General features: G+C 44.3%; 1 protein-coding gene across 1 annotated transcript in view; it reads left to right on the plus strand.

Annotated features, from left to right (window-relative positions):
• The window catches only part of LOC146035538 (gamma-aminobutyric acid receptor subunit beta-4-like), a 335,033-nt gene that overhangs the window by 139,845 nt on the left and 182,389 nt on the right, over positions 1-12,799 (plus strand). Inside the window, exon 3 of the mRNA XM_083159044.1 lies at positions 10,461-10,528. Coding sequence (XP_083015170.1) covers positions 10,461-10,528 — 68 coding nt within the window. The remainder of the gene's footprint in view (positions 1-10,460; positions 10,529-12,799) is intronic.

A 12,799-nucleotide genomic window follows, 5' to 3' on the forward strand; every position in this document is an offset into this window, starting at 1 on the left:
CCAGAAGACTGTTAACGTCTACCAGTACTTGTATGCTGCCTGGTCTTACGTCGGCAAGTGGCAGTGTAGACTTAACCCCAAGGGCCCCGGGCAGCTACCCGTAGAGAGCAGCAAGCATGGAACTACACTACCTACAGAAACTAACTAAACAATAGGATTTAGAGACAAGAAGGGGTACAAGAAGCGAGAACTAGGATACATAAACTCAGGCTAACTGAGACAGAGCCTAAACGGAATTGTGGAGCCCTCTAAGATAAAATGAAAATAAAATCAAATATGATCAATTAGGTATCACATATAAAATATATTCATTTATTTGATCTCATGTGAAGAGATATAAGAAATCATTAAAATAAAAACAATAATATAATGTAATGCACTTTGAAAAATGTATACAATGACATATAATAAACCACTCAAATAGGGGACGGGACGTTGCAGGCGGTGCAGTGCACCGGGGCCCAAGCCAGTTCATAGGGCCCACTGCTGTCTATACTGTATGTCGTATTTTACGTTTTTTAACTTAACATTCAGCTGTGTGGGTCTGAGGCCCGTGGTGGGGAAATGCAGATGAATAGGTACATAAGCTTTAAATCACTTCCGCCGTGTAGCAGGCCAAGTAATGGCAGTGCAGTGGCAGACACAGCATCATGCAGAGGAACTCCGCCTCCTTATTCTTTCCGGCAGCTCTGTCCCTGCTCGATAGCTGGTGTGGGTTGAGCCTGGATGCAGCACCGCAGACTGATTAACTGAGAATGGGCAATGAACAAGGTGGTGGGAGTCTGGCCCTGCTGCTGGGAGCCCTCCCCTCTCACCGGCTCCCATCCCCCGCCGTCTTGCAGTGCAGGGGGTGCGCTTGGAATCTATGAGCGGAAGCACCAGCAACAGCACTGTGTATGTATGCCAGGGGCAGCCAGTAACAGGAAGAGTGATGGTGCCGACCCTCTCCCTGTTCGGCAGCTGCTTCTGGGACTGTAACCCTCTGCCCGGGAGCTGGGGTGGAGCAGCACATGGGAGCATTTACAGGAGATTAGGAGCAGCAGTGCCTGGGGAGGCAGCAGCATCGTGATGCCATGACAGCTCATAGGTGAGAACTTCCTTCCACAGTGCTCCTGTGCTGTATGTGGGTAGATCGATGGGGTGTGTGTGGTGGGGATAGAGGGTTATTGGGGGGAATTGTTGGGGGACACGGGCTGAAGTGCAGAATGTGTTTGGGGTAGTGGTAAATGGGGTGTTTGTAGGAGATTAGGATGAGTAGGGTATGTTGGGGGTAGAGGGTATGGGGTGTAATTGGGAAAACATGGGCAATAGGTTATGTAAGGGTAGAGGCATATGGGGCGTATGTGAGTGGACAGGGGGAGTAGTGTGAGTGGTTGGTATTGGGGTATGGAGACAGTGGTTAGGATGTGTATGTGGGCCATGCAGTGGTGACAACTGGGTGGAGAAGTGCAGGGGTGTAGATGTGCAGGGAAATGTGGAGGTTCAATGGTGACAGAGAGGTGATGGTGACAGAGAGGTACAGGGTTAATAGACAGAAGGAGGGATTATCTGAATTGATATTGTTAGGCACCGGCATAAGTGGCGCTTCACCCTGGCTCACCTGTCAGGTGTTGCGCTGCAGACATCGGGACATCGGCCACATTCCGGCGATCGCCGGGCAGGTCAGGGCGGAAGTGTCGTGTCATTGCCTAGCAACACCCCGTACTTCCTCCACACAGACGGCAACAGGGGGAGGTGGCGATCAGCTACACCAGGCATCACTTCCGCCAGGGAAGGCGGCAGTTTTGAATAAAAGCCGGCTCAGCCTTCTGTCTGGCGCCGGTTATAGCGTCCTAGCCTGCTAGTGCTGTGTTCATGTTCCTGGTTCCCAGAGTCTGCTTGACAGTCTCTTCTCCCTGTTGGTTCACTGCTGTTCTGATTCCTGGTTCCTGCAGAAGTCCTGCTCCAGTTGATTCCTGCAGTACACGGAAGTTTGGAGGTCCTTATCTGCGGCTCTGGTCATCTGCCAGATAAGTCAGGGGTTACCCTGCAGTACCTTCTTTCTCCCCATTTTCCTTATTGTTACACCCCTGTGCATTGTTGCGCCTGTTTTATTTGTGACTCCATTCTGGGTATTGTTGCGTTTATACCCGAAATAACATTCAGAGGGTATGTCTATTAACAGTGTCCACCTATTTATTTTGCCATCTCGGGTGGTTAACCACCATCTGGGCCACTTCAGGTGGATTCCGGTCAGCCCTAACTGTGTTTAGTTAGCCTTCCTTTTGCGCCGTGCAGCCTCAGTGATCATGTTGTCCACCCGTAAGACCTGACTGCAACGGAGTCTGGGCAGACCTACAGTAATTCGCCCTTACAGCTGGGGCGGTTAAAGGAGAAGCCTAGTACCCGCACGTGATCGCTGACATCTGTTCAGGGCAACAGAGATAGTGGGCAGCTCCGGTTTCACCTCTGCTGGCCTTACAGATGTCACATTACCTTAGGGCCCCCTATTGTAAGTACCTTGGGCCCTCCAGAGCCTTAATCCTGCTCTGCAGTGAGGAGTCAGGAGCAGCATTTGCCAGCCAAAGGTATAAGTTACTATAAGGGGAAGAGGGGCATAATTTTTAATTAGGCTAGGGGGCTGTTAATATTAATACAATTACAGGAGGGGGCTGTTCCTAATACTACAGGGAGGGGGCTGATATATAATAATTATACAGGTTGAGTATCCCGTATCCAAAATGCTCGGGACCAGGAGAATTTTGGATAACGGATTATTCCGTATTTTGGAATATTTTAATATTTCAATGATGTATTTTGAATTCTCTTGCATTTATGCTGTATAAACACATAAAATAAACACAAATCTATTTTATTACCACATAAAATACACACAAATATATTTTATTTGTTCAAAAAACAAGGTTTCAAAACATGAAACAAAATTTGTGTACTATCTCAGATATTGAATTTGAATGCCAAGCAATCATTTTCTTGTACATTTATAGTGCCAGTTACATATCATGTCCTCAGTAGTGCTGTTACATATGTCCCCAGTGAGTTTTTAGCTAAACAAAAATTTTTTTCCCACTTTCTGGAAAGTATGGTTTTCGGAATAATTCGGATAATGGATATTCGGATACGGGATACTCAACCTGTACTACAGAGAGGGGGCCAGGGCCTGATAAATCAATTGGCAGATTAGGTTGCAGGCTAGATCGCTGGGTCCTGGGGGGTGAGCAGCGCATGGCCACTCACCACCCATCGCCATGGGTCTGTGTGGTGTGCACTCAGCTCCTTGGCTGCTGAGGGGCTCAAACCAGATGGACATCTGAAATATGGCTCCTACCCACAAGACTATCAAAGCTCACGGACAGGCAGCCACAGTTAGCAATTTGCTGCTGGACCACGAGCTCCAATTTACTCACTAGCCTGCGCGATATTTCAAATGTCTGTCGGCGATGGTATGAGCCCTGCAGCAGCATAGAAACTGAGCACACCACACAGCGCCATGACGGTGAGCTCTCTCCACCCCCTCATATGACACTTATATGTGAATTCTGTAAGGGGCACTAATATGGGAAATATTTAAGGCATTACTGGGGGAAATATGTGAAAGGGACATTACTGGGGGCATAATATAGAACGGACATTACCTGTGTGGCATAATGTGTAATGACAATTACATGTGTGGCCTAATGTGTAATAAGCATTACGGTGTGCGGCAATGTTAATGGGCATTAGATGGGCGGCAATGTGTAATGGTCATTATGGTATGCAACAATATGTAATGGACATTATTGTATGCGGCATAATGTTTAATGGGCACTACAGTGTGCAGCATAATGTGTAATAGATACTGCAGTGTGTGACTAAGTTTAATTGGCATTACAGTTTATGACAATGTGTAATGGCCATTATGGTGTGCATAATACTGGTGCAGTGTGTCTATGGGCTTCTTTCAGAACGCTATTCCGGGTCAGACCCGGTATTTTGATGCCTGGTCCTATTTTTTTCACACTAAAAAAAGGGGGGTTGAGACCGCACTCGCTAAAAACATGCAACAGGTATAATTATAACATTTATTAGGAATAATATTGATAAAAGTTTATAATAAAATATATTGATTCAAAAGGTTGGGGGTACCACAAGTAAATAAAGAGAGCAGGGATAATCACCTTGACAGCTTTTAGCGAAACGCGTTGGTGGAGTGGAGCAGGGACACCCTTATTCTACAGACGCCCCACTTTTTCATCAGCCTGAAACCGGACCAGTCTCCAGAATCAATCCCTTACCCCGGATCCAAGCGGCATTACCACCAAGCCCACCAGGTAGAGCACCTCGCTACATCAGGAGCTCCCTGGTTTGGAGATCAACCTCTCTCCCAATACCAGCCTTTGCAACTGGCAATTCCTAACGGGACGATTATCTGGAGGCATTATAGGAACGGACACAGGACACTACTACGGCCGAACTGTGGGTGATTATCCCTGCTCTCTTTATTTACTTGTGGTACCCTTAACCTTTTAAACCAATATATTTTATTATAAAGTTTTATAAATATTATTCCTAATAAATGTTATAATTACACCTTTTGTAGTGTTCATTCTAGCACCCGCCATCTTTGAAAACTCATGCAGTTCCTCTTCCCTGCCTGGGGTGTTGCTGTCTGCTGTGGTGTTTCTAGTACAGGTCTTGTTTGCATATAATATACAGACCACACTTTGCTAAAAGCACCACAGCAGACAGCGACACCCCAGGCAGGGAAGAGGAACTGCATGAGTTTTGAAAGATGGCGGGTGCTAGAATGAACACTACTGTTGCATGTTTTTAGCGAGTGCGGTCTCATCCCCCTTTTTTCCAGTGTACCATTTTCCTTGGGTCAGACTTCCCAAGCTTAGAGACCGCAGCTCCAGCAGAACAACTCTTCCCAGGCGCCCTTCAGGCCACTTTGGTGACCTACATCCTTTCTTTTTTCACACTAAGCCTGTGTCACACATTATACTCAGGTCGACCCGGGTTTAACCCTTCTTATAACTTGGGTTGAAATGCTGGGTTGGTCGACCCTGGTTATTCAGTTTGGTTATTTCACATCGCACCTCGACCCGTCAATAACTCGGGTTATAAATGCGATCTGAAAAGGGTATGAGGAGCTCTACCTGACACAATATGTGCATTTCGCAGTACTATGTGGTGTAATGTGAATAACGGATACTATTTTGCCACTATTATGTGTCCATGCAGCTTTCCCACAAAGCTATATTCTAAATTTTTGGCGCCCACCTACGCCGCACACTGTTCCTATTTTGAGTATGGGGTTGGGGTCCGAAGCATATTTTTGCACCTGGGCTCACTAGTTCCGCCTCTGCTGCCGATAAACAGTATAACAAAAGCTAGATGGTACTTGTTTGCAGGGGAGAAGGGAATGAGCAGCCTGGAGGTAGCCAGAGGTAGCTTCCTGGGATTCAGGTATCAACAGGTTCACCAGCAGGACCGGATATAAGAGCAAGATCAGAGCAGTCTCCAAACACTTCTGAAACCGGCGGTGGAGCAGCCCAAATTAATCCCTTATAAAGCAGTGATCATGAAAAAGACCCAAAATTATGGGTCCCTGGGACCCCTCACTTACAAAAATCGGGGTCCTACTTGACCTTTTCTGGGTCCCAATGAAATAAAGTCTCCTCTCCCCTTCCCCAGCATGGCACATACAGAAGCCTCCTCATCTCTTCCATATGGCATATACCCTGAGCCAAGGTCAAGCCTGAGCCTATTTTTTTTTGGTAAGCAAACATAGATTTGGGCACCCCAAAACTGTGGCTATTGTGGCAAGATACACATATACTAGAAAAAGGCATAATGTCGAAATAGGGACACCGGTGCTGCACCAATCAGGATTGTAAAAGTAAAAGTAATGGCAGCAGGAACAGGAGGGATAGGGTTAATGAAATCCCAGCAGAGTCTATAGGCTCCTCTCCTACAGGCAGCTCTGCCTGTTAAGAGTTAATTGGTGAGCTGCAGCATCTCTGCAAGCCATGCAGTGAGGGGAGGAAGGGACAAGTGGGCCATTAACAGCCAGCACTCAGGGCCTGGAGGAGGTGACAGTGACACACAAGAGAGCAGCACCGCGAGGTAGGAGAGGAGGAGGGAAGTTTGCAGCCCGAATCCTGCTCGCAATAAATCCCCTTACAGGACACAGCCAAGCAGCCTGCTAAATGGACCACGCATCCCTCTTACCTCTACTTCCTGCCTGGGCCTGCTCCGTCCTCACTATCACACCTCCCTGGTTCTGGCCCCCAATGCTGGTTTCAGTTCCTCGTACTCCATCCTCACACCAACCGCAGCACTGTTCCCCTGCTGAGCAGATGCTTCTGTTGTTGAGGCGCAGTGCAGGAGCCAGCTTACACGGCTTCTGTGCACTGCTGCCTAAGACTCTGCGGTGACAGGGACCCTTTCATTTTCGCACCCAGCAGATGTGTGAAGTGGCCATCACGCTGTGTCTTCTCCATGGTCGCATCACAACTGAGGGGGAAACAGATCCCTCCCCCCTTGTCACACATATTAACATGGCGTGCACGCCGAAATGGCTGGGTCCCAGGGGACCCAGCCATTCATAATAAATGTGTCCCAAAGTCGGTAAAATACTCGCTATAGTGAGTATTTGCAAACCCTGTAAAGGTTGCTTCCTGTGTGTCCACTCCTGATTAGTAACAGAGAGCAGCTGCATGCTGCCACAGGTGTACTGGCTAATTACCTGCTGCTATCTGGCTACCCCATAACCTAGGCAACCGCTGGGGTAGAGGTGCTGCTGGCAGGGCGAGACGCGCTGAGCGTCTAGCAACTGTTTCCATGACAAGCGCTGCAGGACCCGGCTGCGCCGGGCAAGCGCCGCTAATGTGGCCTCTAACAGTACCCCCTCCCCCTTTGAGGTGGGGACTCCGAACCCTTTGCACCCGGTTTCCAAGGAAACTGTCAGAAGAAGGCTGCTTTTAGTCTGGGAGCATGCAGACATATCTCTGACACCCAAGACCTTTCCTCATCTCCATAATTCCGCCAATGCCCCAAGAATTTTAGCCGTCCCCGAACTTGCTTGGAATCAAGAATTCTTTCATCTACATATTCCTGCTGGCCCTGAACAAGGATTGGCTTGTTTTTTTGGAGCCCTGGTGGCTCCAAACTTGTTGGATAAATAGCGGAGCCAATTCAGCAGCACTGGGGAGTTTGCGCAATGGTACAAAATGCGCCATTTTGCTAAAGCGATCCACAGTGACCCAAATGTTATTGTATTGTGAGGAAACAGGCAATTCTATGACAAAATCCATGGAAATATGGGACCAAGGCAGGAATGGCCAGCGGAAGTAATTGACCTATTGGTGACTTCCTGGAAGACTTGTTTTGAACACAAATGTCACATGATTCTACAAACTGAGAAGTATGTCGTCTCATGGTGGGCCACTAGATGGCCCTGGACAATGCTTCTAAAGTCTTGGTGAGGCTCGGATGACCAGATACTTTGCTGGAATGGAATTCTTTGAGGACCAACTTCTGCAGCCCTTCTGGGATAAAAAGATAACCCTGAGGAATCTCATTAGGAGCAGATGATTGGGCAGCAAGAACTTGAGCGAATAGATCCTGGGTCAGACCTGCCAGGATGACTGAAGAAGGAACTATGGGTAGATCTGGACCTGAACATTCTGTACTGGTTGGAAACTGCAGGAGAGTACGTCTGCTTTAACATTCTTAGGTCCGGGACTGAAGGTAATGACGAAGTTAAACCTGGTGAAGAATAATGCCCAGTGGGCCTGTCTGGGATTAAGTTGTTTAGCAGACTTGATGTAAGCCAGGTTCTTGTGATCTGTCACAACAGTGACTACATGCCTTGCTCCCTCCAACCAATGACGCCACTCTTCCAATGCCCACTTAATTGCCAACAGTTCATGATTACCAATATCATAGTTCCTCTCTGCAGAGGAAAACTTATGGGAAAGATAATGAACAGGGGTGCATTTTATCATCAGATGTGGCTCTTTGTGAGAGGACTGCTCTGGCTCCAATGTCTGAGGCGCCAACTTCCACAAAGAAAGGGCTTTCAGGGTTTGGATGGCTTAACACTGGTGCAGAACAAAAGGCTTCCTTGAGTTTGTCAAATGCTGCAATGGCCTGTGGAGGCCAGTAGTGAGGATCTGCTTCTTTCCGGGTCAGTTCCATCAAAGGGGCTACAATGTCAGAGAAGGAATGAATTAATCTTCTGTAATAATTTGAGAAACCAAGGAACCTTTGAAGAGCCTTCAAAGAGGTTGGACGGGCCCAGGAGAGAATGGCCTGGACCTTGTTAGGCTCCATGGAGAAACCCTTTGGGGAAATGATATATCCAAGGAATGAGATTAGGTCAACTTCAAATTCACATTTCTCCAACTTGGCAAAGAGATTATTCTCACAAAGTTTTTGAAGGACCATTCTGACATGGTGTCGGTGCTCTGTTAGGTTATTGGAAAAGATCAAAATGTCATCCAGGTAAACTACTGCGAACTGAAGGAGGACGTAGTTGATTAAATCTTGGAAGACAGCTGGAGCGTTAGCCAAACCAAAGGGCATTATGAAGTACTCGTAATGCCCTGTGTGTGTATTAAATGCTGTCTTCCACTCGTCTCCTTCTTGAATTCTGTTTAGGTTGTAGGCTCCCCTTAAGTCAATTTTAGAAAAGAGGACAGCTTCAGGGACTTGATCAAACTGAACTGAGATGAGTGGTAATGGATAGGATTTTTTTCTGGTGATCTTGTTCAGGGCCCTGTAGTCGATACAAGGGCGCAGGGTGCCATCCTTCTCCATGAAAAAGAAGCCTGCCCCTACAGGAGACTTGAATGGGCGAATGAAACCTTTAGCAAGGTTTTCTTGGATGTATTGATCCATTGCTTGTGTCTCATGGACAGAGAGAGCATACAAACGTCCCTTGGGAAGAGGTGCCTTCGGAACCAGATTGATGGCGCAATCGAAAGGCCGATGCGGTGACAAGGTATCTGCATCCTTTTTGGAAAAGACATCTGCGAAGTCCCAGTATGGACGGGGTAAAGAAGACTGGACCGCAAATGTAGCGCGGAGAGGAAGAGAAAGACACTTATTGCTACAATTTGGCCCTCACTGGATGATCTCTCCAGTTTCCCAGTCAATTTGAGGATTGTGTTGCCTCATCCAAGGTAGACCCAAGACCACCAGGGCCATGGGACAATGAAACAAGAAGCAAGAAATTTATTCGGAATGAAGAGCCCCCATCGACAACTGAAGAAGGGGCATCTGTAAGTAAACACAACTATTGGTAAGAGGCCATCCATCCAAACCACAGACAGAGATGGGTGCCTCTAAGGGTATAGGTGTGAACCCCAGGGAGTTAGCGAACTCCAGATCCACAAAGTTTCCTGTGGCCCCAGTGTCCAGGAAAGCAGTAACCTCCACCCTTCTTTCTGCGAAGGAGAGTCAAGCCGGGATCAAAATCTAGTTTAAGGGAGAAAAACTGGATAGGCCTAAGTGAATCTCCAAACAATCACCTCCTAACTGAAATGTTACAGGCTGTGTTTGAACAACGTCAGTAACATGCTGATTGGCTGGACGTTTATCTTTTTTTATTACCCTTGCTTTTATCTCTTGCTAATGTTATGTATGTTGGCATGACAAATCAATGTATGGGTCTCCAAAATTATTTGAATCACCCACACAATTGAAATATTGGTTGGGTCCTCTAAAAAAATCTAGTGTTCCTCCACTCATGTGCAAACCTTTGAATGCCAACAGTTGCTGCTATCCAAGCCATCTAAGTCACAAGGGGCAGATGTATTACACCTGGTGAAGTGGTGATAGTGAAAGGTCATAATTCACATAAGCCAATTGGCTTCTAATTGTCAAGTTAGAGGCTGGGTTTAAAAATGACAGTTAGGAGCAGATTGACTGGTGCGTTATTACCCGACGATTTATCACTTTGCCAGGCTTATTACATACGCCACATTATTTTGTTTACAATAGTAGGCATATGCGTATTATTTCCACTACAAAAATCTAATTACCATTGGTTTCAACTGAAATATTTCATTTCATTTCAAGATATATTAAGAACACTTCTTTATCAATATGTATTATAAATGCTATCATACTGAATGTTTAATAATAAGATTGTTTGATTTCTTGGTATTTGTGTCTTGATATTTATTATACCTCTTAATTTATTCCAAAAACTTTAAGATTGAAATTATGGGGCACATTAACTCAAGGTTGGTTTTCATAGAGGTTTATAGATTTAATTTTAACACCTAAAACACACCAACAAGTTTGATTTTCATCAACTTAAAATTGAGCTTGAGTAAATATATATCCCCATTGGTTGTAAGTGTAACGTTCCATATTTTAATTGCAATATATTAATAAATAAATAAATATATTTTGCTCAGCCTGTTATAATATCCTTTACTACTAATCCTGGGAATCCTATCTTTCAGGTCCTCCAGTCACTGTGGGGATGAGTATACATATCTCCAGCATTGACCAGATATCAGAGGTCAACATGGTGAGTAATGAGCGTTACAACTTTCTCCTGCTTTTTTTAAATAGTACATCCAGACCAAGGGACAAATAGAATGCCACCGAGTTCGGGAGACCCCTTTAAAAAATGTCAGAATTTGGCCAGTATCCCGCACAGCCGCTGAACTTGGGCTACATTACATTTGACCCCAAGACTTTATATTAAAATACCCAAAAATCAAGTGGCATTCTCTATGCGGGAAAAAAAAGAATAAAATGTTTCAGTAATATAGAATATTAATATAAGTATAGCTGGGTATACACTATACCATGGGTCTTCAACCTGTGGCCCTCCAGATGTTGTGAAACTACATGTTCCAACATGCATTGCCACATTTTTTTCTATGAGAGCATGTACGACAAAAAGTTCTTTTTGTTCAGGTGCACATAACACAAAAGCAGCTTATCAACAATTTAAGGTGACATTCAAAAACCACCTGATGTGAAAGATAAACAAGAAAAGAATAAAATTGTTGAATTAGCACTGATGTTGTTCCCATATAAAATGAAACTGTGTGATAAATCACGAATAAGTCCAAAATAATGTCACCAATAGATTCAAAGGTAGATAGGATTCCCAATCGTATGGATCCTCAAATAACCACGTCCTCACAGCAGTGGTATAGAATATGAAATGACACAACGTAAAAGAAATGACCACTCGTAGCTTGTTCCCCGCGATCATGTGATGGTCACGTGATTTGTTTATACCCCTTGGGACAGTCAATAAAGTTTTAGTACTGAAAAAGTTTTTTTGGGGGGGTTTTATACTACCACCTAGTGGATGTTTTATGTGATTTTCTTCCATATTCAAAAAATGGTACTTATGACATTTTGCATGTATAATTTTATAGTGAGAAACTAAAACAAAAACAATAATAAAACATAATATATACAATTTTTTTTGGCATAAAATAAAATTAAAGTAAATATAAATATAAAAACACATGGCTTATACATATATACTTAATTTCATAGAGCAAGGAATTGCATATATAATATACAGTAATCAAAAATATATATATATATATGCACACAGAATATACAGTATATATTTCTAGTGTTGATTATTTTTGATAAATGTTATATGTTCCAAAAAGGGGTTATTATCCAAAAAAAGCGCAGATTAACAAGGTACAGCAGATTATGATAAACACCAAGTGTCCTGCCAAACAAACACTCGAAATTGTGACAATATATGCAAAGGTGAAAACGGTGAAACCATGTAGCGCTACCCTTGTATGTTTAACAAAATAACATAACTTATATTAAAGCGATGATCCAAAGATTTTTCAAGGTTCTCTGGGCACCTGAAATGACAATAATGATATCCCCTGGTCCCAATTCAATGGGATTTTTGGGAGGTTGGGGTATATCTCCAAAAACAGCTCATTGTGCAGTATCCAAGATTAACACAAACTTTTATTAATATACAGGAGACTCACAAGAATAGTTGAAAAAAAGCGTATAATCACATCCTTATCGCAAAACTGCAAAACGCCCATCCAGTAAGATCAAGGACTTAGTTGTTCTAATAGAGAGTCCAGGCACCGGTATCCCCAGTCCTCAATAGGTCCAGAATCAGTGGAGGTTCACCGCTCAGCCACAAGGTGTTCACAGCATGTATCACACTTGATGCATTTCGGACTCCTTTGTCCTTCGTCAGAAGTGTGGAATGTTAAATGTTCGATGTTACAGAACATATACGGCTAAGGCTACTTTTGTTCTTATTCTATTGTAGAGCACTTCTAACAGAAAGGGGGAAGGAAGGTTTTTGGATTGTTATTCTTATTAGATGACACTTTTTAGTTCCACCGCCTCATTTAGGCCATTGGGGTGGATCGAGTTCATTTGGTACATGCAATAAACCTCCTTCCTGCAGAGGTTCTTAAATCGATCCCCACCTCTTTTAGTTTTGGGGATATGCTCCACTCCAAAGACCTTCAGATTTTTTGGATCACTCATGTGGTTTTCAAAATAATGTTTGGACACACTATGAGTAAGGATCTTGTTTATTATATTCCTACGATGCTCTTGGAATCTCTGTATAAGAGGACAAGTTGTTTGCCCAACATATTTTAGGCCACAGTCGCAAATCAAAACGTACATAACATAACATGTGTTGCAATTTATAAAATTACTAATGTCATATAAAGTGCCTCCATCTACAGAGATCTGTGATGTTCTCCTGTCTGTATGCTGGCATGTGAGGCAATGACTGGATCCACATTGAAAGAAACCCTTTGGTATGGGTGGA

This window comes from Crinia signifera, chromosome 9, assembly GCF_055691185.1.
Source record: "Crinia signifera chromosome 9, ASM5569118v1, whole genome shotgun sequence".
NCBI classification, from domain to species: Eukaryota; Metazoa; Chordata; class Amphibia; order Anura; family Myobatrachidae; genus Crinia; species Crinia signifera.